The 27,879-nt window shown below is 37.6% G+C and overlaps 1 protein-coding gene across 7 annotated transcripts in view; it reads right to left on the bottom strand.

The window, feature by feature from the left end:
• Positions 1-1,163: 1,163 nt before the first annotated feature.
• Positions 1,164-27,879, bottom strand: part of HIF1A (hypoxia inducible factor 1 subunit alpha) — a 53,467-nt gene continuing 26,751 nt past the window's right edge. For 2 of the 7 annotated variants that reach the window (XR_012414625.1, XR_012414627.1), the window contains exons 5-16: positions 23,941-24,053; positions 23,096-23,298; positions 17,380-17,486; positions 15,590-15,737; positions 12,649-12,869; positions 12,223-12,362; positions 11,390-11,676; positions 9,144-9,266; positions 8,587-9,020; positions 4,607-4,715; positions 3,584-3,710; positions 1,164-2,484 (exon numbers count right to left, since the gene is read on the bottom strand). Coding sequence is in view for 4 of the 7 variants with exons in the window: in XM_005561440.4 (XP_005561497.1) it covers positions 2,333-2,484; positions 3,584-3,710; positions 4,607-4,715; positions 8,587-9,020; positions 9,144-9,266; positions 11,390-11,676; positions 12,649-12,869; positions 15,590-15,737; positions 17,380-17,486; positions 23,096-23,298; positions 23,941-24,053 (2,024 nt within the window). In the remaining 3 variants the exon portion in view is untranslated. 7 annotated transcript variants of the gene reach the window in all.

The raw sequence follows: 27,879 nt of genomic DNA, 5'->3' as shown, positions 1-27,879 counted from the left end.
ACTGTCCTTTAACGTGGCTTTCCCTTCTCAATGCTTTCAGAAGTCATTTTCCTGAACTGCTGGTCATTAATCTACTGATTTACAAATAGTTTTCAACTGAAGCTAATCTGCTACATAAGCATAATTTTTTGTTTTGTGACCTGTGAATAGTAAGCAACTACTTTATTCTAAAATACCACTTCTAGTGTACTACTATCTGTAACTACATGTTGAAGCACTTTGGGTCACAGTATTTGTGGTTAAATATACGTGTGCCCCTCCCCCGCAATTTTGCACTGAATCTTAGTATTGTTAACTTTTGTTCCAAAATTTTCATATAATTGTAATCACTGTCCTCCATTTTAAGATAAAAACAGCCACCTAAGATATCTGTGGCTCAGTTCCTTTTGTTCAGTATATATACCTCAGGGTACAGGATATAAGGCTCTGGCACTTCCTACATAATTTGTTCATAAAAATAATTTTCTGTACTTGTAGGTGCAGGGATTCATAGTGATTTTTTGGTTTTAAGAAATATCTTTCTACACTGTCTGATTTTTAAAAATGAGATTGTGAGTATAAAATACAGCTATTTTGTAAAAGAAAAATACAGGAGAAAAAGGATAAAGCTACTTTGTTTTAAAATGCAGTATCATTAAAACAAAAACAAACCAAATTTGTTCTAAGTTTGACTTTAGAGTCAGGAAACTTAAGCTTACATTTTTGGTCTGCCATGTATTGCTTTTAAAGCTTGGGCAAATTCTTCTTCATTTGAGGTCTAAATTTATTAATCTGTTAATGGGAATAGATTAGAAATCTTCAGAGAAACTCTAGCCTTTGTAACATTATGTGACTATAATGCTGAGAACGGCTTCGCTCATCCCATGCATGTTTTAAAAATACTAAAATTTTGTGTTTGAACATTTTAATAGGCTCAGAAACTTAAAAATGACCTTTCTTTTCTAATAACATACTCTTTTCAATGGGATATGATGGTTGTTATTATTTAACATGACATTTAGGGACTCAACATACATTAAGGTGATGGCAATAAGACAAATGTAGAAATAACCAGTACCATGTAATTTTCATAAAGTGCTTAAACTGTTGGTAAACAATTTTATGAGTTGGAGGTGTTGAAGCAAATATTATTTATATTTGAACATAAAAGCTGATCAAAGGGGCCTGGTCCACAGAAGATGTTTATTTGATGTAACAAAACAATACAGTTAGTGTTAGATCCAACCACAAAGAGCAAAAGGAATGAAAAATTTGTACAATGTACATAGAAAAAACAAGATATTTACTGTGACAACTATATATTCCTAAAATAATGCTTCTAAAATTATTCAATTATTGAAATCTACATAAAAAAAGGATGTTAATAGCGACAAAGTGCATAAAATCAAACATTGTATTTTGAGCAAATTAATATACTAGGCAATTTTGCTAAGAATGCATGATTTTTTTTTTCTTGTTTACAGTCTGCTCAAAATATCTATACCAACAGGGTAGGCAGAACATTTAGGTTTAATATCAGTTACACAATATTAGCATAAACTTCCACAACTACATAGGGTATTGTTTTCTTTTGAGCTGGCAAAGTGACTATAGAAACATCAGATGATTTCTCTGAATTGAGAATTTTATCCAAATAAATGCCACATACCTTCTAGATATATGCATATCTTTCTATATCATGTAAATGGCTTTACCCATTTAAATAATAAACCATACAGCATTTAAGAATCATTACATGATTAACAATGTCATGTTCCAGGTTTAACAATTTCATAGGCCAAAAAAAATTTCTTCTTAAAAACTAGTTTTATAAATGCAGAATATATTCCATGAGTAACTGCTGGTATTTTTTAAGAAAATATATTGTGCAATTGTGGCTACCACGTACTGCTGGCAAAGCATTATTATTTATGTAAAATGTGAAAAAAAAAGGTGTAAAAATTTTTCAACTGCCTATGATCATGATGAAAGGTTACTGCCTTCTTACAAAAATTATATTGGCATCTTCTTAAAAATAATTCGAAAAAGGGATAAACTCCCTAGCCAAAAATAAATAAATAAAAAGGTGCATTTTTTTAAAATGATGCTACTGCAATGCAATGGTTTAAATACCAAAAAACTGAGAAAATAAGCTGTCTGTGATCCAGCATTAAAGAACATACTAAAAAAGAGCATTAATGTAAATTAAGTAGAAAGGGGATCAAAATTGAACTAACCAAATTTGTGCAGTATTGTAGCCAGGCTTCTAAAATTAGATGTAGAAAATATAAATAGACTGCTTTAGGTAATGAGCCACCAGTGTCCAAAAAAAGGAATGAAATTATGAAAAAGCTCAGTTAACTTGATCCAAAGCTCTGAGTAATTCTTCACCCTGCAGTAGGTTTCTGCTGCCTTGTATAGGAGCATTAACTTCACAATCATAACTGGTCAGCTGTGGTAATCCACTTTCATCCATTGATTGCCCCAGCAGTCTACATGCTAAATCTGAAAAACAAACGAGATACCTAAGTATACATTCATCTAGTCAATGAATATTTATTAAACACCCACAATGTGTTAGGTATCATAGAAAATAAAGCAAACTTCTAGAAGGGTTTTTAGTCTACCTGGCAAAACAACAACTATGTAAAAAAGTAAGTATAATCAAGTGATACTGTTGCTGTCTCAGAAATGTTTACAGGATACAATAAAGGCACAAAGAAATAACAGTTTGGAAAAAAGCACAAATATGGTGGGCATCGAGGCTGATGCCTGTAATCCTAGCACAGGCTGAGGCAGGAGGATCACTTGAGGCCAGGAGTTTGAAACCAGCCTGGGCGACGTAGTGAGACCCCATCTCTACAAAAAGCAGCCGGGCGTGGTGAGGCATGTCTGTAGTGCGAGCTACTCAGGGGGCTGAAATGATTGCTTGAGCACAGGAATTTGAGACTGCAGTGAGCTATGATCATGCCACTGCACTCCAGGCCTGGGCAACAGAGCAAGACCCTGTCTCACAAAAAAAAGAAAAAAAAAGTAGTCATAAAAATTCACAAATTTCAGCTTCTATCAATATTGACAGCACACAGACATAGATAAGTCAAATAAAATTATGAAAAATGAAAAGCTCCACCTTGAAATGTTAATCTCTGTATTAAGACCATTAAATGAAATACTACTTTTTTTTTTTTTTTTTTTTGAGGCAGAGTCTCACTCTTGTCACGCAGGCTGGAATGCAGTGATGCCATCTTGGCTCATTGCAACCTCTGCCTCCCGGGTTCAAGCGATTCTCATGCCTCAGCCTCCCAAATAGGTGGGATTACAGGCACCCACCACCACACCCAGCTAATTTTTGTATTTTTAGTAGAGACGGGGTTTCACCATGGTAGCCAGGCTGGTCTCCAACTCCTGACCTCAGATGATCCATCCGCCTCGACCTCCCAAAGTGCTGGGATTACAGGCGTGAGCCACCGCGCCCAGCCGCAACTTTACTTTTTAATCTTGCTAAGGAACCAAAGTCATTTCTCACTTAGATTAAAGCTCCTAAACAAAAATGTTTCATGTATTTTGTCTCTGTGATGTTCAAGGTCAGAAAGAATAAACTAACCAGAGGGTATTAAAATAATTGTCTTTTGCTCCATTCCATTCTGTTCACTAGATTTGCATCCTTTTACACGTTTCCAAGAAAGTGATGTAGTAGCTGCATGATCGTCTGGCTGCTGTAATAATGTTCCCTATAAACAGTAAAGTTATTTCAAGTTTAGTTTGTTCAATTTTTTTTAAACAACCAAAAACCTTGAAATCGGTGTAAATTTAATAACATTATATAGGCAGTTTCTAAAATACTACCCTAAATTATTTTAAATACTTTAAGTTATTTGCTATTCATTATGACCATAAAGTTATCTGCCATCCATTATGACCATTCTGTCTATAAATACTTTCCAGTTAATTTAGTTTGAAAATATCAGAATGTATTATACCACCATTGACTTACCCCAAAACATAGCAGTTCTTTTTTTAATTTGAGATGGACTCTTACTCTCTCACCCAGGCGGAGTGCAGTGGCCTGATCTCGGCTCACCGCAACCTCCACCTCCCGGGTTCAAGCTATTCTCTTGCCTCAGCCTCCAGAGTGGCTGGGATTACAGTCGTGCACTACCACACCTGGCTGATTGTTGTATTTTTAGTAGAGACAGGGTTTCACCAAGTTGGCCAGGCTGGTCTCAAACTCCTGACCTCAAGTGATCCTCGCCTCGGCCTCCCAAAGTGCTGGGATTACAGGTGTGAGGCACTGCGCCCGGCCAATACCAGTTCTTTTAATCAGGCAAAGTAACTTAAAGGGAAGAGAATGAGATTGGTGGTGATATTCAGGGTGGAGTAAGGGGAGAACTTCACTTTTTAATTCAAAATACATTGGAATTGTTTGGAATTTTTATACCAAGAATGTATTCATTAAACATTTGTATTTTTAAAAACCAGTGTATACAGAGTAAAAAAAAACCCAATGTATAAATTCTGAAAATATAACTTTACTATTTGGAAGAAACGTGGAAACACACACACACACACACACACACAGAAATAGCACATTAGCTAGAAAAGCAAAACCTACTACTCTCATACTTACAATTCCTACTGCTTGAAAAAGTGAACCATCATGTTCCATTTTTCGCTTTCTCTGAGCATTCTGCAAAGCTAGTATCTTTGGATTTAGTTCTTCCTCAGGAACTGTAGTTCTGAAAAGAAAAAAATTGTAAATGAAAATATAGCTCTTTTATTTTTTAAAAAAATATCCAGTGAGCTCTTTTAAAGAAAATACGTAATTCCTTAGTTCTCCAATATTAAGGAATGTAATATATATAACATAACTCTCCTGATTACTAAAGTTTATCACCCTAAAAGTCAAAGCTTGTTTTTTTTGGGGTGAAACAGGGTCTCACTCTGTCAGCCAGGCTGGAGTGCAGAGACATGATTTCTGCTTACTATAACCAAGCTCTGTCTCTGGAGTCAAGTGATCCTCCCACCTCAGCCTCTCAAGTAGATGGGATTATGGCTGATTTATATATATATATTTTTGTAGAGATGGGATTTCACCATGTTGCTCAGGGTGGTCTCAAACTCCTGAGCGCAAGTGATCTGCCCACCTTGGCCTCCCAAAGTGCTGGGATTACAGGCGTGAGCACCTGGCCTTCAAAGCTTAATTTAACAGAAAATTTTCTACAGTATGCATATCCCTATTTTATAAAATACAGCTGAACACAACTAAATTGACATTATTGTAGAGTCAAAACAGTTAAATATTGTCCTTTTATTCCACCTAACATAACAATGCGGTGATACTGTTGGGACTATTGAAATATAAGATCAATTTCACATTCATATAGCATTTTCAGTTTATAAAACATTTCAAGTTCATTAGTTCATTTTAATCTTACTTAAGTTCCCAAGATAGATAAGGCAGGCATATCATACCCATTTTATAAATGAGAATCCTGAGGCCTATTGGGTAACTTTCTCAAAGTCCTACTGCTCACTAGTTGTGATATGGAAGTACACTCTAGGTCTCCAGATCCCTACCTCCCCTCCCCTGCTCTTTCCACTATGCTATTTTTCACTCAGTATTGATCTGGTTATCAAACATGAACTATGTATATCTAAAATTAATATTAAATCATGAAGAATTGTTCTAATGAGTAAAGTACATCAGCTTTGTTATATTATTTTGACTTTTCGACCCCCCCATAAACCAAATGCATAATCATAATGGCTCCTTGTTGTTCCAGATAGTTGAGAATGCCAAATAGGTAAGTGATCTAACTGCTCTCTTATTTTGCAGTTTTCTTTGGTTTTTAAAAAATTTCTATAAAACTTCTATTATACAGACAGGCAAGTTTAAAAATTCTTATATAGATATATTGTCTTTATGAAATGTACACTCAGTCTATCATGTAACTATCATTGTAGTAGTAGTAGTAGTAGTACTTAGTAGTTATGTTTTTAATGGTTTAATTTTTGAAATTCCTTTCATAAAAGTTTTCAGTGTACACTACATTGGAACTAATGTTTAAAAACAATTGCTAGCTGGGTGCAGTGGCTCGCCTGTAATCCCAATACTTTGGGAGGCTGAGGCGGGCGGATCACCTGAGGTTGGGAGTTTGAGATCAGCCTGACCAACATGGAGAAACCCTGTCTCTACTAAAAATATAAAATTAGCTGGGCCGGGCGTGGTGGCTCACGCCTGTAATCCCTGCACTTTGGGAGGCCGAGGCGGGCGGATCACGAGGTCAGTAGATCGAGACCATCCTGGCTAACATGGTGAAACCCTGTCTCTACTAAAATACAAAAAATTAGCCAGGCGCGGTGGCGGGCACCTGTAGTCCCAGCTACTCCGGAGGCTGAGGCAGGAGAATGGCGCGAACCCGGGAGGCGGAGCTTGCAGTGAGCCGAGATGGTGCCACTGCACTCCAGCCTGGGCGACAGAGTGAAGACTCCGCCTCAAAAAAAAAAAAAAAAAAAAAAAAAAATATATATATATATATATATATATATATATATATAAAATTAGCTGGGCGTGGTGGTGCATGCCTGTAATCCCAGCTACTCAGGAGGCTGAGGCACGAGAATCGCCTGAACCGGCGAGGCAGCGGTTGCGGTGAGCTGAGATCCGTGATCACGCCATTGCACTCCGGCCTGGACAACAAGAGCGAAACTCTGTCTCAGAAAAAAAAAAAAAAAACTTGCTAAAGTGATCTGATGTGTTACCCTTTGGCTTTGACAAGTACAAGAGAACAGTTGTTCAGAAAATTGGATATCCCATCCTCTGTAGCTGATTGTAAACTGTAACTTAGAAGTGATTGTCATTTTTATTACTGTATTCATGCATCTGTCAGTACAACAACCTTTCTTTTTTTTTTTTAAACGGAGTTTCACTCTTGTTGCCCAGGCTGGAGTGCAATGGCCTGATCTTGGCTCACTGCAGCCTCCGCCTCCAGGGTTCAAGCAATTCTGCTGCCTCAGCCTCCCAAGTAGCTGGGATTACAAGCGTGTGCCACCATACCCAGCAAATTTTTGTATTTTTAGTAGACAGGGTTTCACCATGTTGGCCAGACTGGTCTGAAACTCTTGGCCTTAGGTGATCCACCCGCTTCAGCCTCCCAAAGTGCTGAGATTACAGGCATGAGCCACCGCGCCCTGCCCCAACAACCATTTACTGAGGAAGTACTACACATTAGGTCATGAGCTAAGTATTAGTATCACTAAAATACCCAGGACACTATGATTGCCCTCGTGGAGCTCAGAGTCAAAAGTGAGTTAGTGATACAGTAAATAAAGTAACAGAAAGTACTTCTGAGTTCATCTAAAGCCCCAAGATCTTTTCCAAGCTTAGGGAAAAGACGTCTCCCAGCACTCTAGGTCAAGGTGGGAATGCTAGGCAGGGAAAAAAACCTATGTGCTCTGGCTATGACAGTGGTTCTTTCCTATTGCTATTGATAGCTGGCTTAGTCTAGACATAGTGGAGGAGGAATCATTCCCCTCTTCCACACACTTATTAGATAAAAATTTCTTCTAGCTATAGCCTCAAACTTAAAATATGTGAAATCCCCTTACAAATTATATACAGAAAGTATAACTTAAAAATTGGGTCGTGTCCATATGTTTGTTTGAACTAGCTCCACAGAAGTAATGTCATAATTCATGCTTAGATTTCTGGTATAGAGTTAGAAAACCTATGTAGCCTGCAATATATATATAGCTAATGTTCTACAAATATGTAATGAAAAATAAAAGCAACTTTAATACAAGTTAACTATAATAAATTTTAAAAGAGGGGCTTGTAAATATCTATATTGAATGCTGAAGATGGAAGGCTCAATTTGGAATGTGCAATTGGAAATAACCCTTAAATTGGAAGGGCTTTCCTTCAGATAAGCTTAAAAAAGAGCTCTAAGAAATGGAAGCATCTAAGTAGCAAGGGTAGTTAACTAGTCTGATTTAAACAACTGCAAGAAGTACATCTGAGCCAACTCTTAAATATTTACAGAACTTAACTGAGGTGGATTTTATTTTAAAGGTGTTGAAAGACCCTCCCACATTTAGATAGATAATTTTAGAATTTATAATTATTTTAGAAAAAATAGGGCTGGGTGTGGTGGCTCAGGCCGGTAATCCCAGCTCTTTCGGAGGTCGAGTCGGGGGGATCACCTAAGGTCGGGAGTTCGAGACCAGCCTGACCAACATGGAGAAACCCTGTCTCTACAAAAAATACAAAACAAATTAGCTGGGCGCGGTGGCGCATGCCTGTAATCCCAGCTACTTGGGAGGCTGAGGCAGGAGAATGGCTTGCACCCAGGAGGCGGAGGTTGCTGTGAGCTGAGATTGCACCATTGCACTCCAGCCTGGGTGACAGAGCAAGACTCTGTCTCAAAAAAAAAAAAATATATATATATATATATGAGGTTAATTTAGAAAGTTTTTTGAGTGCTCAAGAATTTGCCTTAGGGCATATATATCAGAAAGTTTGCTATAAGTTTAGAAATCATGTACTATCACATACATTTATCTCAAAAATAATAAAAGAACTGTAACTTGAATGTTACACATAAATACCTTTGACTCAAAGTGACAGATAACACGTTAGGGCTTCTTGGATGAGATTTTTCTGTCTGTTCTATGACTCCTTTTCCTGCTCTGTTTGGTGAGGCCGTCCGACTTTGAGTATCTCTATATGGTGATGATGTGGCACTAGTAGTTTCTTTATGTATGTGGGTAGAAGATGGAGATGCAATCAATATTTTAATGTCTTCCATACGGTCTTTTGTCACTGTTTTTAATTCATCAGTGGTGGCAGTGGTAGTGGTGGCATTAGCAGTAGGTTCTTGTATTTGAGTCTGCTGGAATACTGTAACTGTGCTTTGAGGACTTGCGCTTTCAGGGCTTGCGGAACTGCTTTCTAATGGTGACAACTGATCGAAGGAACGTAACTGGAAGTCATCATCCATTGGGATATAGGGAGCTAACATCTCCAAGTCTAAATCTGTGTCCTTTAAAACAGCAAATACATGAGTTTTTACAATGGCTACACTTTATAAATAAAAAACAAGTGAAACTCAAAGTTACTTCAGACTAAAAATTAATGAAATTTAATATAAAACAAGTTAATATACCTGAGTGGAAAATGGGTTCTTTGCTTCTGTGTCTTCAGCAAAAAGTTTTTCTACCAATTCCAACTTGAATTCATTGACCATATCACTATCCACATAAAAACAATATTCACTGGGACTATTAGGCTGTAAAAAGAAATACGTTTACTATTTCCTGAAGAAGCCTCCATATACTTTGCTAGTTGTCAGAATTTTCAAACTAGATCTCAGAAAAACCAGAAAACACACAACCAAGTCCATCGTGTTTATCAAATTTTATTTAACTAGGCTGGGCTTGGTGGCTCACGCCTGTAATCCCAGCACTTTGGGAAGCCAAGGCGGGTGGATCACGAGGTCAAGAGATTGAGACCATCCTGGCCAACATGGTGAAACCTCGTCTCTACTAAACATACAAAAATTAGCTGGGCATGGTGACATATGCCTGTAATCCCAGCAACTCAGGAGGCTGAGGCAGGAGAATCACTTGAACCTGGGAAGCGGAGGCTGCAGTGAGCCAAGATCGTGCCACTGCACTCCAGCCTGGTGACAGAGTGAGACTCCATCTCAAAAAAAAAAAAAAAAAAAAAAAAAAAGTGAAAATAGTGACATTTTGAAGCTTATACTGGTAACTAATTTTGCCAATATACATATTTCTGACTATGTAATATAACATCATTTACAAAATTAAGATGAAAAGAAACACCTTATTCTAAGAATAAAACCTATTTGGTAATTCACATTCCACAATGGTACCTAATTGACCAATTAACTAGATGCTACATTCACTGAAATTTATCTTTGAACTGAGAAGGCACATTCCTGTGGTGACTGAGCTACGTAAAAATCTCACAGCTATTGTCAGGGGTGGGAGTAGAAACTTAAGTTATTTTACCTGCATATACCTGAACGAATGTACATTATTACTATTTTAAGAGTTCTGGGCAAGAATTTTAACAAAAAACTATAGCTGTGTATTCTAAACAAGAAATTTTGCTTTCCTCATTCTAATGTTTTTGTTAGATTTACTTTTGTTAGATAAAAACCAAGATGAACCAAACTTTTTTTTTGTGGTGGGTAAATTAAGCAACCAGAGCATAGGATATATATTCATTCACCACAAGGCTATGAGATGTCAAATCTCCTACTCTTAGCTTGTCAGTTTTATTCAACAAATATTCAATGTAGAATTATTTACCACTTATTAAAGCTTATTTATGCCTCATTTATCAAGTTATAATGTTCGGATCTTAGTTGTCCTACTGAGTATATTTTTAGATGTACAAAGCCCTAAAACGGAATCATTCTAGATTTAGAAATAGAGCCCTGTGTGATATCTCCAGTCTTGGCCAGCCTAGCCTTTAAAGATTATTTTTATTGTGTTTATAGGACAATTAATATCAAGACAGATCCAGAATAAAAAAGACCAGTTACTAAGTATTTTATGTAACACTTGTTATTTTCATGTTATACTTATCCAAAATTTCAAAATAGTGATGGAAATTGGACTAAACTGGGCAAAGAATTTATAAAGTCCTTTCCCATTTAAACCCTGTTAAGTCTATTGCTACCAGACAGTTCTCCAACTCAAAGGGGTAATGGGCCAGGCATGGGAGCTCACGCCTGTAATCCTAGTACTTCGGGAGGCCAAGGCAGGAGGATCACTTGAGCCCAGGAGTTTAAAACCAGCCTGGGCAATATAGTGAGAACCCTGACTCCACCAAAAAAAAAAATGGTTAAAAAATCAGCCAGGCATGGTGGTACGGGCCTGTAGTCCCAGCTACTCGGGAGACTGAGGTGGGAGAATCATTTGAGCCTGGAAGGTTGAGGCTGTAGTGAGCTGTGATTGCACCACTGCACTCCAGCCTGGGTGATAGTGAGACTCTCAAAACAAAACAAAACACAATAAAACAAACTAAAAGGGGTAACAGGTATAGGCTGTGGCTACCTTGAGCACACTTAGTACTATTCTCTTTAAATGTCCAAATTCAGGATGTTTTTGTCCTACTGATACAGAGAAATAATGTACATTTCACCTTTTGGTTTATATTAAGCTAGTTTCTTCCCATGTTCCTGACTATCTTTGAGCCTAAAACATATGCTCAGGTCTAAGTTAGGCAATAGCTCTTGCAATAATTTTAAAGTGCTAAAATTCAAACACACACACAAATGTAATTTGTGGTTCAAATGAGTGTTTGAGTCAAACTTATAAATACATTCTTGAATGTTAAAATCTGAAAGTTGTCTCTTTCTGATTATATCATGACACCTACCTCAGGTGAACTTTGTCTAGTGCTTCCATCAGAAGGACTAGGTGGCTGATCCTGAATTTGGGGCATGGTAAAAGAAAGTTCCAGTGACTCTGGATTTGGTTCTAATTTTAATGCAACTTCTTGATTGAGTGCAGGGTCAGCACTACTTCGAAGTGGCTTTGGCGTTTCAGAGGTGGGTAATGGAGACATTGCCAAATTTATATTCTGTAATTTTTCGTTGGATGAGGGGAGCATTACATCATTATACAATGGTACTTCCTCAAGTTGCTGGTCATCAGTTTCTGTGTCTGTGGGGAAAAAATACGAGTCAGTCTAAAGTATACAAGGATTTTTTTTTTTAACCCAAGACAGTCTTGCTCTGTTGCCCAGGCTGGAGTACAATGGTGCAATCTTGGCTCACTGCCACCTCTGCCTCCCAGGTTCAAGCAATTCTCCTGCCTTAGCCTCCCAAGTAGTTGGGATTACAGGCGCACACCACCACGCCCAGCTAATTTTTGTATTTTTGGTAGAGACGGGGTTTCACCATGGTGGCCAGGCTGGTCTCGAACTCCTAACCTCAAGTGATCCACCCGCCTTGGCCTCCCAGAGTGCTGGGATTACAGGCATGAGCCACTGCGCCTGGCCACAGGGATTTTAACATACAAAAAATTTGTGTTCCTTTTCACGGAAGGTTTGTCTAATTCATCAAACAACAAAATGTTAACAAATTTTCCTTCATCAGAAAGTTTACATATAATAGTATAGTATAACCATAAGTCTGGGTTATCTTTACAATCCACTATTGATACCTCCTCTTAATCTCTACGGCATAAAAGACAAAAGGCAACACCAACCTTTTTATACATTAAAATGTTCTCTACTTTAAAATTGCAGTTTTCATCTTCAATGCTTCATGTTATAGTATGACTGCCTTTTTATCCTTTAATGCAACAATGCCTACTTCCATGTAACTCTGCTAAACTGTGGAGAAAATCTGACAGCAGGATACAGAAATAGAGCAGCCAGGAAAAATTTATGTGGGAAGAAGAAATACCTTAAGGACACTTTGAAGCACAATTTCCAACAATATAAAAAAGCAAGAATGGTAAGAAATTACGAGGGCAAAAATATTTAAGCAAATACATTTAAGAAAACTATAAAAATATATTAGCTTGTAATGTCCAAATGATTACCAACAAAAAACGTCAAAGTAATGTTTAGTTGAAATGAGGCTTGTAGCAACAGACACAATTTAGGGCATTAACAAAATAACTACTCACCGTTGCTGCCAAAATCTAAAGATATGATTGTGTCTCCAGCGGCTGGGGCCAGCAAAGTTAAAGCATCAGGTTCCTTCTTAAGTTTGTCAAAGAGGCTACTTGTATCTTCTGATTCAACTTTGGTGAATAGCTGAGTCATTTTCATATCTGAAGATTCAACTGGTTTAAGGACACATTCTGTTTGTTGAAGGGAGAAAATCAAGTCGTGCTGAATAATACCACTGTCAAAACAAGAGAAATTAGTAATTCACAAATGAGCACTTGACACAGTGAGGGGAAGGGGGACTGTCAAAAAGTCTTAAAAAATTCTGCTTTATGGACAGGAACATTTTAGGATTTCTTGAGATGCATGATCACTCACGTGTACTTTGTCACATTTAGGGTTTTAAAATGCTATTACAAAATAAAGACCCAATACAATGCACAGTATGCAGCCATAAAAAAGAATGAAATCATGTTCTTTGCAGCAACATGGATGCATCCAGAGACCATTATCCTAAGTGAGATAACCCAGACACAGAAAACCAAATGCTGCATGCTGTCACTTGTAAGTGGGAGCTAAACATTGGGTTACTTGTGGACATAAAGATGGCATCAACAGACACTGAGGACTACTAGGAGAGAGGGGCAAGGGTTGAACAACTGTTGGGTATTATGCTCACTATCTGGGTGACAGGATCAATTGTACCCCAAACCTCAGCATCACATGATATACCCATGTAACAAACCTATGTATGTATCTCCTGAATCAAATATAAAAGTTGAAATTAAAAAAAAAATTCCCAGTACAAGATAATTTGACTAATTTCAGTTAAGAATTTCAGATATCTAGACTGGGCACAGTGGCTCATGCCTGTAATCCCAGCACTTTGGGAGGCTGAGGCAGATGGGTCGCTTGAGCCTGGGAGTTCAAGAGCCTGGCCAACATGGCAAAACCCTGTCTCTACTAAAAATACAAAAAATTAACCCGGTGTGGTGGTGCACGTCTGTAGTCCCAGCTACCTGAGAGGCTGAGGCACGAGAATTGCTTGAGCTCAGGAGGTGGAGTGAGCCAAGATCACGCCACTGCACTCCAGCCTGGGCGACAGAGTGAGACTCCGTCTCACAAAAAAAAAAAAAAAGAAAGAAAGAATTTCAGATATCCTTTGGGAAGAGTGATGATGACAAGGCAATTTGTAGTCAAGTACATGAAGGACACCAACAAATCTTCAGAATTGTTGTGCTGACACACGTTATGAAATTGGCACAAAAGAACTCTTTGGCATCAATATATGAGGCATGATCTAAGGATAGTCCTAAGAGAGGGGCCATATTTTCTTTGGTGGTAAGAACATAAGGTGATACCACCTACAGGACAGGGTTGAAGAGGGATGATGAGCAGCAGTTTATCTTCACGAGTGGCTTAAATGTAAATTACTCCTTTAATTAACATATTAAATGTTCACTATCTGAGATGAACTGAGAATGCAAAGATTAACCTTAAGAACCAAAGATTGACCTTAAGAAATTTATAACCCAGTGTGAAAGTAGATATGTAAACAATTAAAATACACTGTGATAACTGCTAAAATAGAGAAGGCTTGCTTCACTGAGAAGCTAACGAGCTGGTACTTGGGATCAAGTGGCATTTGCTAGGCAGACTGGGGTGTGAGGAAGAGAAAGACATTCCAAGTGGAAGATTCATACATAATGGTAAAGTCACAAAAGAACTCTGTGGCACTAATATAAAAACATTAAAGGATGGTGTCAGAAGTGGCAAAAATAAAAACTGGCCAAAGTCTTCCTAAGAGGGGTGACCCTAGATTTTAAAGGGAAGGCTAAATCTCTGATGCATGAGTATGATGGTAAACAAGGATGCTATACACCTAGGCAAGTGTTTATCTTGGAAGTGATAAAAAGATCACTAAAATTCTAAGGAAAATAAGATGATGAGATATCCACACTAGAAAGCTTAGCCTGGCAGTAATGGGCAAGGTGGACTAGAAGGTGGTAATAATGTGGACAGGTAGACTAGATGGGGCAGGAGTCTGGTAAAATAGATCAAATTAAAGATTAAATTGTGATGTACATAATATTCACAAGCCAAAGAGCTAAGTGAAAAGTTCATGAATATACAAGAGCCATGTATTACATCATACAGCTTATTAATCTCATAGAATTTCATTTACTTTTCATTATAACCTTCTGAACGATTATCTACATAGATGAAATTCAGAAAAATGAAGAGACTTCCCCAAGGTCAGGGAGCTAATGAGTGCTAGAGCTATGATACAAACGTAGGTCAGTATTCTTCCTACAAAAAGAACAGAGCTGTCTTGAGATAATATATGCCAATACCTGTATAAGTAGACCAAACCAGTCGATGGATCTGGTGTTTTTTTCATGGTCTTTTTAAAAATAGGAGTGAAGGTATGGGGATAGACAACTACTGACAGTATTTAGTGGTATCACTGTAGAATAGCTGGACTGGAAACCTAGGTCAGAGTACAGAAAATAATAATTTGGTAGAGATGTAAAAGAATTAAAATTTGGCCGGGCGCGGTGGCTCAAGCCTGTAATCCCAGCACTTTGGGAGGCCGAGACGGGCGGATCACGAGGTCAGGAGATCGAGACCATCCTGGCTAACACGGTGAAACGCCGTCTCTACTAAAACATACAAAAAAGTAGCCAGGCGAGGTGGCAGGCGCCTGTAGTCCCAGCTACGTGGCAGGCTGAGGCAGGCGAATGGCGTGAACCTGGGAGGCGGAGCTTGCAGTGAGCTGAGATCCGGCCACTGCACTCTAGCCTGGGTGACAAAGCAAGACTCTGTCTCAAAAAAAAAAAAAAAAAAAAAAAAATTAAAATTTAGTTAATATTTATAATCTTATCTTCCTATAAATGAACAGAGTATCCAAAAAGAATCACTATTTATTCCCCAAAAACGTTTATTTCTCAAACTTACCTCACAACATAATTCACACATACAATGCACTGTGGTTGAGAGTTCTTGGTGTTATATATAACAGTTGCTTGAGTTTCAACCCAGACATATCCACCTCTTTTGGCAAGCATCCTGTACTGTCCTGTGGTGACTTGTCCTTTAGTAAACACTAGGGGGGAAAAGGAAAAAGAATCATGCAAAGAAAATATTGTAACTTTGAATTTTCAATTAAATGAACAGATGCTGAATGTTGATCATTGTTTTAGAAAACAAATGTTTATTTAGTGGAATCAGTTGTAACTGCTTAAATTCAGACAGTGTGTCCCAGAATAGCTGAAAATATACCCATTTCCTTTTTCAAATCCCCTAAATAAAACTCCTTTGCTGCCAATGAGCTAAGTGAAGAGTTCATGAATATACAATCTTCAGTAACTAAAATTCCTTTAATGACTTAGGTTGAAAGTGTAAGATTAGAGAATAATCAGTAGCCTTTTTCAAGAAAATGGTGCCACAATAACTTCCTTAAATTCTGACTAAAGTTTCCAGAGAACCAAAGATACTTTAAAAAGCTGTACGTAGCATATTTAAATATAAATTGATACCACATTGTAAGTCTTTCGGCAATTTAGGCAATTTAAATTAAATATTGATTTGGGAGAAAGTACTGAATAAATCCTAATGATGGTATTATTTTGAGGATTGGGGGGTCCTGACTGCAGACTTGGATTTACTCTTGAGTTCAAGGCTCATCAATCACACAAACTCAGTGATATTCAGGTATCCTCAATCACAGTCAGAAGTCATGCATAGGTACAGATTAAACAGGTGAGATAGTCCAAAGTTTAACTTACCTTGGGATCTTAACATTCATTTGAGTAAAATTCAGAATCAAATCTTATGTCAAAGGTACTTGTTAAGGGTGACTATAGTCAAAAACAATTTAATCGTACATTTTAAAGTAACTAAAAGAGGCCAGGTACCAGGGCAGGTGGATAACCTGAGGTCAGGAGTTTGAGAACAGCCAGGTCAATATTGCGAAACCCCGTCTATACTAAAAATACAAAAATTAGCCAGGCATGGTGCTACACGCCTATAATCCCAGCTACTTGGGAGGCTGAGGCAGGAGAATCTCTTGAACCCGGAAGGCAGGGGTTGCAGTGAGCCAAGATTGCTCAACCGCACTCCAGCCTGGCCGAGAGTGAGATCCTGTCTCAAAAGAAAAAAAAAATAAAATAAAATAACCAAAAGAGTATAACTGGATTGTTTGTCACATAAGATAATGCTTGAGGTGATAGGTACTCCATTTATCCTTATGTATTGCATACCTGTATCAGAATATCTCATGTAACCCATAAATATACACTCCCATAAATATACACACATAACTATGCACTTACAAATATTTTTAAAAATGCTACTTATTATCAAATGTGATGTTCACTACCTTCACATTCATTGATTGTACAAATATTTCCTGAGTGCCTTTTACATACCAACCACTGTTCTGAGTATTTATGTGAATTCTGAAAATTATGCTATTCAATACTCTATAATATTTGGATTTTCAAGTCTTTGTATTTAAAATGCCAGCAAGTTTTGTCAATGATTAAATGATTCCATTTTTACTGATATTTGTTGCAACAAATACAAAACACAAAATGGTCAAGATCTGTACTGAATAGGCCTGTTAACACATTTAGTCTGGGAAGACTGGTTCATTTTAACCAGAGAATTCGATGGGTAGCCAAACTGTACAGAGGTTGCAACAGTTAAGTAATTAGAATATCTCTGAGTTCTTCCATTGTACTTACTATCATGATGAGTTTTGGTCAGATGATCAGAGTCCAAAGCATGATAATATTCATAAATTGAGCGGCCTAAAAGTTCTTCTGGCTCATATCCCATCAATTCGGTAATTCTGTTAGTAAAAAAATACAAGATTTAAGGAAAAAAGGGAGACTAACTGATAAAAAATTTTCTCCTCCCAAGTTAACTGATAAGCATTAATCTTATGGACAAGTGAATTTTCAAAAATAAAGAGCATCCTCCTTTGCTTAGAATAAATTTACACCTCACCTTTAGGAACTACAGTTATTAAATGCAATACCACACATTTCTTTAAGTCCTCTATGTTCGTTCTGTTATTTAACTCTTTTATCCTCTTCACCCAAACTTGTTACCTATTCTTTTTTTTTTGAGACAAATTTTCCCTCATGTTGCTTAGGCTGGAGCACAATGGCATGATCTCGGCTCACCGCAACCTCCACCTCCCGGGTTCAAGTGATTCCCCTGTCTCAGCCTCCTGAGTAGCTGGGATTACGGGCATGTGCCCAGCTAATTTTGTATTTTTAGTAGGGACGGGGTTTCTCCATGTTGGTCAGGCTGGTCTTGAACTCCTGACCTCAGGTGATCTGCCCGCCTCGGCCTCCCAAAGTACTGGGATTACAGGCGTGAGCCAACGTGCCCGGCCTACTTGTTACCTATTCTTACCACATCTCATTATACATACTTTTGGTAACAAGGCAGGGTATTAATAAACAGATAAGAAGTACTACTAAATTAAATGGTAAAAGTTATAAAGGCAGTCACTGACACTTATTTTAAAATATAGATAAAATCTATAACATTTTTTCATAAAGCCAAATGCTTTATGTAGTAACTTTTAAGCCCCTACGCAACACCTCACTCTGAGAAATCAATAGCCACTACACAATTCTATTATCATCAACCAAAGAGCATCTACACTAAATGGGAACTAAAGGAATTATGTTGGTTTTAGAAGATGCTCTTGTACTCAGTTTAGTTTTTGGCATTACGTGAAATTATGGGGGTAATTTCAGATAAAACAATATTTCAAATGACAACAGATTGGAAAACAATCCCATTACCCTATCTATCTTGCTGGCAGAGAGTAGACCTTTATTTAAGACAGAGACTAGAGCTTATTCTCTCTAAGCAGTATGTAACGGCAACCATGACATGAGAAAGAGAAAGCTATCTTCTTAGTACCATGCTGAACAGAAATACTCTCTTCTCAAGTCTTTCTAGGAGCAAAACGTGAGTTAAGCTTTTAGATTCTCAGCCTTTAGATTTCAGAGGACTTTCTTACTGAGGTGCAAGCAAACCTTATATAACATGCTGTGTGTGGAAAAAAAACCCCACTTAACTACAGGAAGGACATAGCCAAGATATCCTATAAAGGTATAAAAGTAACATTGCTTGTGTTCTCACACTTAAAGGCAAGATCTTCCATAGTTTATTACAAAATAAATACATAAATGAAAAGCTGATTTGTCAAAACCCAAACCAAACTCAGCCCAAACCCTCAATTCTTTACAAAGGGCCATCTCTAAACACAGCAACACCAGGTGGCAGCATTATAAAGGAAAACATGTTTTTAAACAAAATCAGTCATATTTCTTGAAATTATGCTTTAAAAATAATTTTAATTGGTCTTATATTTTTCTGTTTAAATAAAATCCCCATGGAATTAAAGACTTTTTCACTATTCAAATCTTAATATGCCCATGTGTGCCTGGCATTATTCTAGGTATGAAAATGCAAAGACAAAACTCAACATGTGGCTAATCTTCCAGTAGATGTACTGTACTACTTAGGAAATAATGTGATAAATGCAGTGATGAGAATCTATTCCATGGAATCCTATCCATGCAAAGGAATGGTAGAATGAGGAACAGCCTCTTATAGGAGACTTATGACTAGAGAGAGACAAAGGAAAGGCAAAACCACTTTCAGGAAAAAGGTACGGCATAAGCAAAAGATTTTTTAAAATGTTTAATGTGGTGCGGGTAACAAAGATTCTATAATATGGTTAGTGGAGAGAGATATGAGATGATGCTGAAGAAGTAGGTAGGGGGATCAGATTAATGAGGGTCTTGTTTATATTGTCATAGGAAGCTGATTTAATCTAATGTCCATCAGTGCTTCTCAATCTGAGGTGTGTCTATCACTAAAAGATACCAGAAAGTCAAAAATATCAACTGTATATGCTTTCCTAGAAGGTCAGTTTTACACATATTGAAGCAAAAAAGGTGAAGTTAATTTAACTTTAGAGAATTACATAGGTTATATTCTGTACCAAAGGGGTCGGGGTGTCCAGAAAATATGACCAAAAAGTGTTTTTAATGGACTAGGAAACCCGTGATCTAAAGCAGTATACAACTCATTTATTTTGAGGTAGGAACTATTCATCTTCATTTCTACTTTAGTCCCATGAACACAGTAGATGCTCAAATAAAATGTTGAATAATTTTAAATGATTATTACTGAGTATAGTAAATAGCAGCTATTTGTGGAATATTTTGGAATTTAGGAGCTTGATATGTTAGATTTTCTTAAAATTGAGTAAAATTTTTTCCATAGCTTGGTTCTCAGGAGTTATAGATGTGAGAAGTTCTTGGAAAGAGCTCTAAATCAGAAAATAACAGTCTGTTGGTCAAACTCAAAACTGTTTTGGTTGATATATGAGCTGACTGTCTTTACTGTTACCTCCTGTCATGATCATTTTGCTAATTTTCTGCTATAACTAAAGGGTAATGTCACTCCCTTTCTCATTTTTGCTCCATTACCTTCCTTTCTCCCTGGCCTCCCCTCTACTTTGTTACCTTAAGTTTTCAAAAAAATAAAAAATAATTTCTCAAAATAGGATGGAAATCTCTGTTCCATCATACATTTACATGAATACTAGTAGTAAACACCTTAAAATCTTAGCTTTTCTATATTCATTTTCTTAAAGTTGACACCAGTAGTGAAGCATTCACTATGCGCACTAGGCACTCAACAGACTTCTTTAATCCTCATAACATCCTTCTGAGGTATGTTTTTTTTTTTGAGATGGAGTCTCACTCTGTCTCCCAGGCTGGAGTGCGGTGGTACAGTCTTGGTTCACTGCAACCTCCGCCTCCTGGATTCAAGCAATTCGCCTACCTCAGCCTCCCAAGTAGCTGGGATTACGGACACGTGCCCCCATACCCAGCTAATTTTTGTATTTTTAGTAGAGATGCGGTTTTACCATGTTGGACAGGCTGGTCTCAAACTCCTGACCTCAGATGATCCACCCGCCTCGTCCTCCCACAGTGCTAGGATTATAGGCATAAGCCACCGCACCCGGCCATGATTCTTATTTTATAGATAAGGAATGTGAGTTTTACAACGGTTAAGTACCAAGGCCAAGGCCACATTGTAAGTATCAGAGCTGCAAGCCATAAGTGAATCTAACATGTGATTCTAAAGACAGAGCTCTGTCATATTTCCTTATCCAATGGGGTGGGGTTTCTTGTCTACTTTATATTATGGCTAAGTGCTTAAACTGGTTTTCTCATATAATCTTCAAGTTAGTATTATGAAGAAACTGATGCTTACAGACAAGAACTAAGAACTAATGTGTCCAAGATCATTTGTATATAGGCAGCAAAGCCAGGATTTGGCAGTCAGGCTACAGAACCTATGTCCCCTTTAGCTACTATACTATACTATAGCCTTATAGTAAAAAATGAGACAAGCAGTACGATAGTAGAATAAATGCTAACAAAAGAGGTATGTACAAGGAACAGTGCAGCTTCTTCTTGAAGGAACAAGGAAAGCCCCACAAAGGAGTAGATGCGCTTGGAAGGTAAGTATGTGTTAAGAAGTGAAGAAAATGTCATTACAGAACAGGAAGGAAAGTATGTGCAAAGGCAGTAAGAAAGTGGTCCCCAACCTTTTTGGCACCAGGGACAGGTTGTGGAAGACAATTTTTCCACAGATGGGGGTGGGGATGGTTTCAGGATGAAACTGTTCCACCTCAGATCATCAGGCACTGGTCGAGATGGTTTTCATAAGGGGCACACAACCTAGATCCCTCACATGCAGTTCACAGTAGTTTGCCACTCCCATGAGAATCTAATGCTGCCTCTGATCTGACAGCAGGTGAAGCTCAGGTGGGAATGCTCACCACTCACCTGCTATGCAGCCGGGGTCCTAACAGTCTGCGGACCAGTACTGGGGGTTGGGGACCACTACACTAAGACATTAAAACACCATGGGGAGCTCTCTAGCTATAGAGCGGTGGCGGCCACATCAGAATAAGTAGTCCCTCTTCCTCTTGATTAATCTGGAGAAGTAGGCAAGGGCCAGAGCATAAATATCTTTGTTTGCCATGCTAAGTTTAGATTGTATTGTGTAGGTCTATTTTTTTTCAGTCTTTTAAAATGCACATCTTCTTTTGATAAATGAAAATTTACTTCCCTCATCTAGTATTTTTATAAACAAAATATTTTTGTGCGCAAAGATGAAGGGAAGCATTTGAGGCATTTTCAACAACAGAATGACATGATCTGATTTTCACATTAGGACACCCACTTTCTGGCAACTTGGATGAAAGATTACAAGGGTACAAATCTGTTGGCAAAAAGGCAGCTATGCCAACAACTCAAGTCAAGGGTAATAATGAGCTAATGAATTCAATGGCAGGAGTGCAAGGATGGAAAGGAGGAAATCGATCAAGAGATATATGTAGATAGTAAATCTGTAAGATTTAGACATCAACTGTATGTAGCCAATGAATGTAAAAGAAAAGTTAAGGATGACTTCCAAAGTTTTGTTCGAGTCATGGGCATATGGTGGTGTATTAACCATGATAAGCGTTATAGGAAGAAAAGCAGTTTTTGATGATGATGTTGTCTGGGGGCAGTAGTGGTACAGTTCAGTTACAGAAATACTTAGTTTACAATACAGAAGAATATCCAGATAGAAATATTAAGTTGGCAATTAAATAGAATTAGTTACAGAAAGAAATGTGGGAAATAGTGATAGAAACCATGGGCAAGATTGAAGCTTCTCAAGGAAAATATGTAGGATGAAGAGATGTACAAACACTTGGCTTTCTAGTCCCCAACCTAAGGTAATCCATCTTTGCTCAAAATACACACTGCATATTTTTGAAATTATCTCTTTAAGTAAGCAGAGCCCCTACTGGGGAAAAGACGACTCATCTTAATTTCTGGATAGCACCTAGTAAAGTAAGCGTTCATAGTACAGAGTAAGTGTTCAATAAATGTGGCTGAATTAATTTACAAAGTTAATCTAATATTATAGGATGTATTATTCTGTTTAATTTAGTGGAAAGCACAGTTTAATACTGAGTAATTTTTTTTTTTTTTTTTTTGAGATGGAGTCTTGCTCTGTCATCCAGGCTGGAGTGTGGTGGTGTGATCTTGGCTCACCGCAACCTCCACCTCCCAGGTTCAAGCGATTCTCCTGCCTAAGCCTCCTGAGTAGTGCCCGCCACCACGCAGTGCTAATTTTTGTATTTTTAGTAGAGATGGGGTTTCACCACATTGGCCAAGCTGGTCTCAAACTCCTGACCTCAGATGATCCATCCCACCGCGGGCCTCAGCCTTCCAAAGTGCTGGGATTACAGGTGTGAGCCACCATGCATGGCCAACACTGAATCTTTGCTACGGTGAATATTCAATAATGCTGTAGACTAATTAAAACTTTCAAATTCACATTTTAGATCTAATTTACCTTTCGTCACAATAAGAAAATTTCATATCCAGGCTGTGTCGACTGAGAAAAGTCTTGCTATCTAGAGGAATTTCAATATTTGATGGGTGAGGAATGGGTTCACAAATCAGCACCAAGCAGGTCATAGGTGGTTTCTTATACCCACACTGAGGTTGGTTACTGTTGGTATCATATACGTGAATATGGCCTGTGCAGTGCAATACCTGTGTATGAAGAAGAAAACAAAGCAGTTAACAAAAATTTTACAATGCTAGGAAAAAGAAAAAAAAAGCAGAGATAAGTTGTTGAGTGTGACATGGCCAGTAAGCTTTGATAAAATTTACTGTCACTAGTGGATTAACCAGGTTTTTGAAAATCAATGAACGTTTTTCCACCACCCATGACCTACTTCCTGCCCAGGGCCTATACATTACTGTTTAAAAAATTCCCCTCATATAAAGTCTAGGCTGCTTTTTCATTCATCTCATCATCCGGGCTGGTTTGATAGTTACTTCTTGCACTGATGACTATGTCTCAACATTGAACAAAGATACAAAACCATGATTAATAGAAAATTAAGCCCTACCAGGATCCAAATATTGTGTGGTTGGCAAAGCCAACTGATTAGGTAAGCCTAGTATACCAGTGCCACAATTCACCTAATTTAAGTTTGTGCCTCAAATTGGCAAATTACTACACGGTTCTGGATTTTGGGAATCATATGCAAATCAGTTGAAGGTATAAATGTTACATAACCAAACACCAAGGAACTGTAAACCTTCCCTCACAATTCTAAAGTTATCTTAATACTGCAATGTCTATGTATAAATAAAGTGTATCATCAATCACAAATAATTTTCACTTACCTTCCATGTTGCAGACTTTATGTTCATAGTTCTTCCTCGGCTAGTTAGGGTACACTTCATTCTGAGAAAAAAGCTTCGCTGTGTGTTTTGTTCTTTACCCTTTTTCACAGGGCCTAATGAAAGCATGAAATAAAGTTTTAAAGCAACTAAATATACAAATTTGTTACAATGAAAGTAGCAAAGTGCCCATCACCTAGATCAACTGAATACCTGTTCAATTAAAAGTCTCAGCATGAACACAGTAATTCATTCCCCTTTTACTCACTCCAGCACACCCAAGAGATCTGACACATACTACTCAGTAGCTCTGATTCCCTGAGTTGACTGAAAGATAATCCGTATTTGGGATAACAGTTAATCATTCAAGCAAGTAAGTTTAGTCAAACTACAGAGAAATATAAAAATGGTATGAGTTTGCTCTTTAACTGTGCTATTGGTACACAAGAATCCCTAAAGAAAGAACTTCAGCAAACTCTTCCTATTCTTTCCTGAATGTGTTAGCTCAATTTCTAATAAGCACTCTATGTATTTACAGAACCTTTAAAATAGCAACTTTCTTTTTAATAACAAATAACATTTTTACATATCTTATTTTTTCCCCTTAATTTATCTAGTAAAGCAGGCAGAAAATTATTTCTACTTTGTTACTATAAGAAAACAACAACAGATCAAATGACTTATCAAAAGTTACAGAAATAGGGCATGGTGGCTCATGCCCGTAATCCCAGCACTTTGGGAGGCTGAGGCAGGAGGATCACTTGAGGTCAGGAGTTCGAGACCAGCCTGGCCAACATGGTGAAACCCTGTCTCTACTAAAAATACAAAAATTAGCTGGGTGTGATGGTGGGTGCCTGTAATCCCAGCTACTCGGGAGACTGAGGCAGTTGAATCACTTGAACCCGGGAGGCGGAGGTTGCAATGAGCTGAGACTGTGCCACTGCACTCCAACCTGGGCGAAAGAGTGAGAATCCATCTCAAAAAAAAAAAAAAAAAAAAAAAAAACAAAAAAAAAAACTACAGAAATAAAGTAAAGTCAGAATTAAGTAAAGTCTATTCACTCCTATTTCAAACCTTCTATAACTAAAAATGAGATTATATTTAGGTGACTAAGGAAATAGCATCTTGCTGGGCATGGTGGCTCATGCCTCATGCCTGTAATCCCAGCACTTTGGAGGCTGAGGCAGGAAGATCACTTGAGGCCAGAAGTTTGAGACCATGCTGGCCATCATGGTAAAACCCCATCTCTACTAAAAATATAAATATTAGCTAGGTGTGGTGGTGCACGCTTATAATCCCAGCTACTTGGGAGGTTGAGGCGTGAGAATCACTTGAACCCAGGAGGCAGAGGTTGCAGTGAACTGAGATTGTGCCACTGCACTCCAGCCTGGGTGGCAAAGTGAGACACTGTCTAAAAAAAAAAAAAAAAAAAAAAAAAAAGGAAATAGCCTCTTGATTTCTTATCTTCATTGGTCAATGTACTTCAAAACACATATAAAAATATTTATTATTTAGAACCTGGACTAGAGATTGCAGGCAATACAAAGATGAGTAAGACACACCACCTTTCCTGAAGAAGTTAAAAATGTAGTAGATATAGTAAGGTCAACAAAAACACAATGTAGAGTTGGTACTTGAGACTTATATAAATGCTTTAAGGGAGGATAGGGAGAGCTTAGAGGAATAACTTCTAGTCAAGGGGAATCAAGAAGTCCTGCTTAGAAAAAGAGACATTAGAATGTCAGTAAGTAGAGATGGGTTAGAAGGTTCCAGGGAGAAGGAAGAGAATGAAAAGCACAGAGGTAGGAAAAATAGGACATGTTTGAAAAACTGCATATAGTAGTTTGTCCACAATGTAAAGTACACATAGAAGAGTAGGAAGGCAAAGTCAGAAGGGAACGTTAGGGCTGTACTACGGAGGCCTGTGGATGTCCACATGGAGTCCTGCCTAAATATTCAACAAGGGGCTTTTAAAAAGCACAATCAGTAACTTAAGGAAAATTAACTTAGCAGCAATATATATGTTAGAATTACGTGACTGTAATGAGAGGGCTGAGCCAGTAGCAGTAGTATGAGTGAAAAGAATGGTGGTAAAAGACAAATGAAGAGGTAGATCTTAATAGACTTGAAAACGGATGGAAATAAGACAGGAGAGAAAATCAAATCTAGAAATTGTAATGCTAGTATATTGGAAGAACACTGTCAAGTAGAAAAGAAATGAGAGTAAGTTTAAATGTAGGCATGGTTAGCTAGAAATACTGGACTCTTAAGGAACAAGATGAATTCTAGCCTATACTCATTTAATAATGGAACTAGGCAAGATGGGCAGTCCTGGTACTGATGCATGCCACTTGTGTTTACTTAGATAAGAAGTGAATTTGCCCTCCCTGGAAGGATTCAAGAGTATATTTTTAAAAGATGCCATGAGAGCAAAGGGTGGGGGTGGGAGGCGAGGGGAAGGGAGGGAGTGTGGGAGGGAGAGAGAGAGAGAGAGAGAATGAGTGTGTCGTGTGTGTACGTAGGTGGTGATGGTTGTGGTAGTGGCAGTAAAGATCCACATGCAAAATCCTTTGGGTATGTTCAGTCCTTCATAATCTAAGCTTGAATTATACTGACCTTTGAAAAGAACCCAAGGCCTTTGAATGGGGACCTGCAGATTAATTTAAAAATCAAGGTAACTGAAAAGTACTAGTGTTTTCCTAATGAGGAAAAAAAACACAACAAACCATTAAAAAAAACCCCTAAATTTTAAACTCTCTAAAAATAAGTCTTATTTTGTAATAATTTATAAATTCTAAAGCATTTTTCTAGAATTTATACGGAAGAATAATAGGACTGTTTGTCCTATTATAAACACACCACTGGCTCTCAGTGTATCACTAAAATATGATGCTTTGCAACAGTCCCTAGTTTCTAAAAGAGAAAAATCTGCATTTTAGTTTCCCAATGGAACATCAATAATTCATAACCACATTAGGAATGATTTCAAAATGTTTGTGTGCTTTAAAAAAGAACATTTGGTTCGAAACATACATTTAAACTATATTAAGACTATCTGATTTAGAATAATGCATTAACATCATTACCAAATCAGAACAAGACTTCCTAATATCCATCCATTTATAGTCTAGCCCCAGGGAAGCACTGAGCAGTCAATATAAACCTCAACTCTGCACATTAGAACTCATATATTAAACTCACTGACAGCCCACTTAGGTCCTTGCTCATCGCATATTTACTCCTCCTTTATACAGAATTCTAAAAAGTACGCATTTGTTTTCCAAATTAACAGTAAAAACACAATATGAAATTTAAAAACAGGAGTCAGGTCCCGCTGACAGCGTGAAAAAAGACAGAATGTGAGAATTCAAGAATATGAAAAGCGCTCCAAAGGACTAACGAGCGTGGACTCTGAAGCCAGTCTACTGAAGTTCAGCCCAAGCTCTGCCATTTACTAACCAAATAATGTTGGGAAAGTTACTTAGTAACTCTGTGCCTCAGTTTCCTGGTAAAACAGAAATTGTCTAACAGTTAACTTCACAGGGTTGTTGTGAGGAATAAAGGAGTTAAAAGCATATAAAATAGGAAGAACAGCGTCTTGGCACAGAGCATTCTCTCAATGGAGGTTAGCTATTATTATAATAAATGATATGAAAAAGAAAACCTCAAATATTATACAAAAAATAAATTTGAGGTTGTATAATATAGAAGCAAACAAACGTATGCACTTAAATTGGAGAGCAACAAAGGACAGCAGAACATAAGAAATTTTCCTTGTGGTATCTTTCCATCATGAAGAAAAGTTCAATTATGATCAGTATACACTGCTTAAGGAGGCACAAATGTGGAATGACTTGCTTGAATTGTTTTTGTAATTCAAGAGGTACTTTCCAAAAATCTTAGAACACATGATTTTTTAAATAATTACGATCAGTATACACT

This window comes from Macaca fascicularis, chromosome 7, assembly GCF_037993035.2.
Source record: "Macaca fascicularis isolate 582-1 chromosome 7, T2T-MFA8v1.1".
Classification (NCBI taxonomy): Eukaryota; Metazoa; Chordata; class Mammalia; order Primates; family Cercopithecidae; genus Macaca; species Macaca fascicularis.
This window is presented reverse-complemented; position numbering and strand designations above follow the sequence as displayed.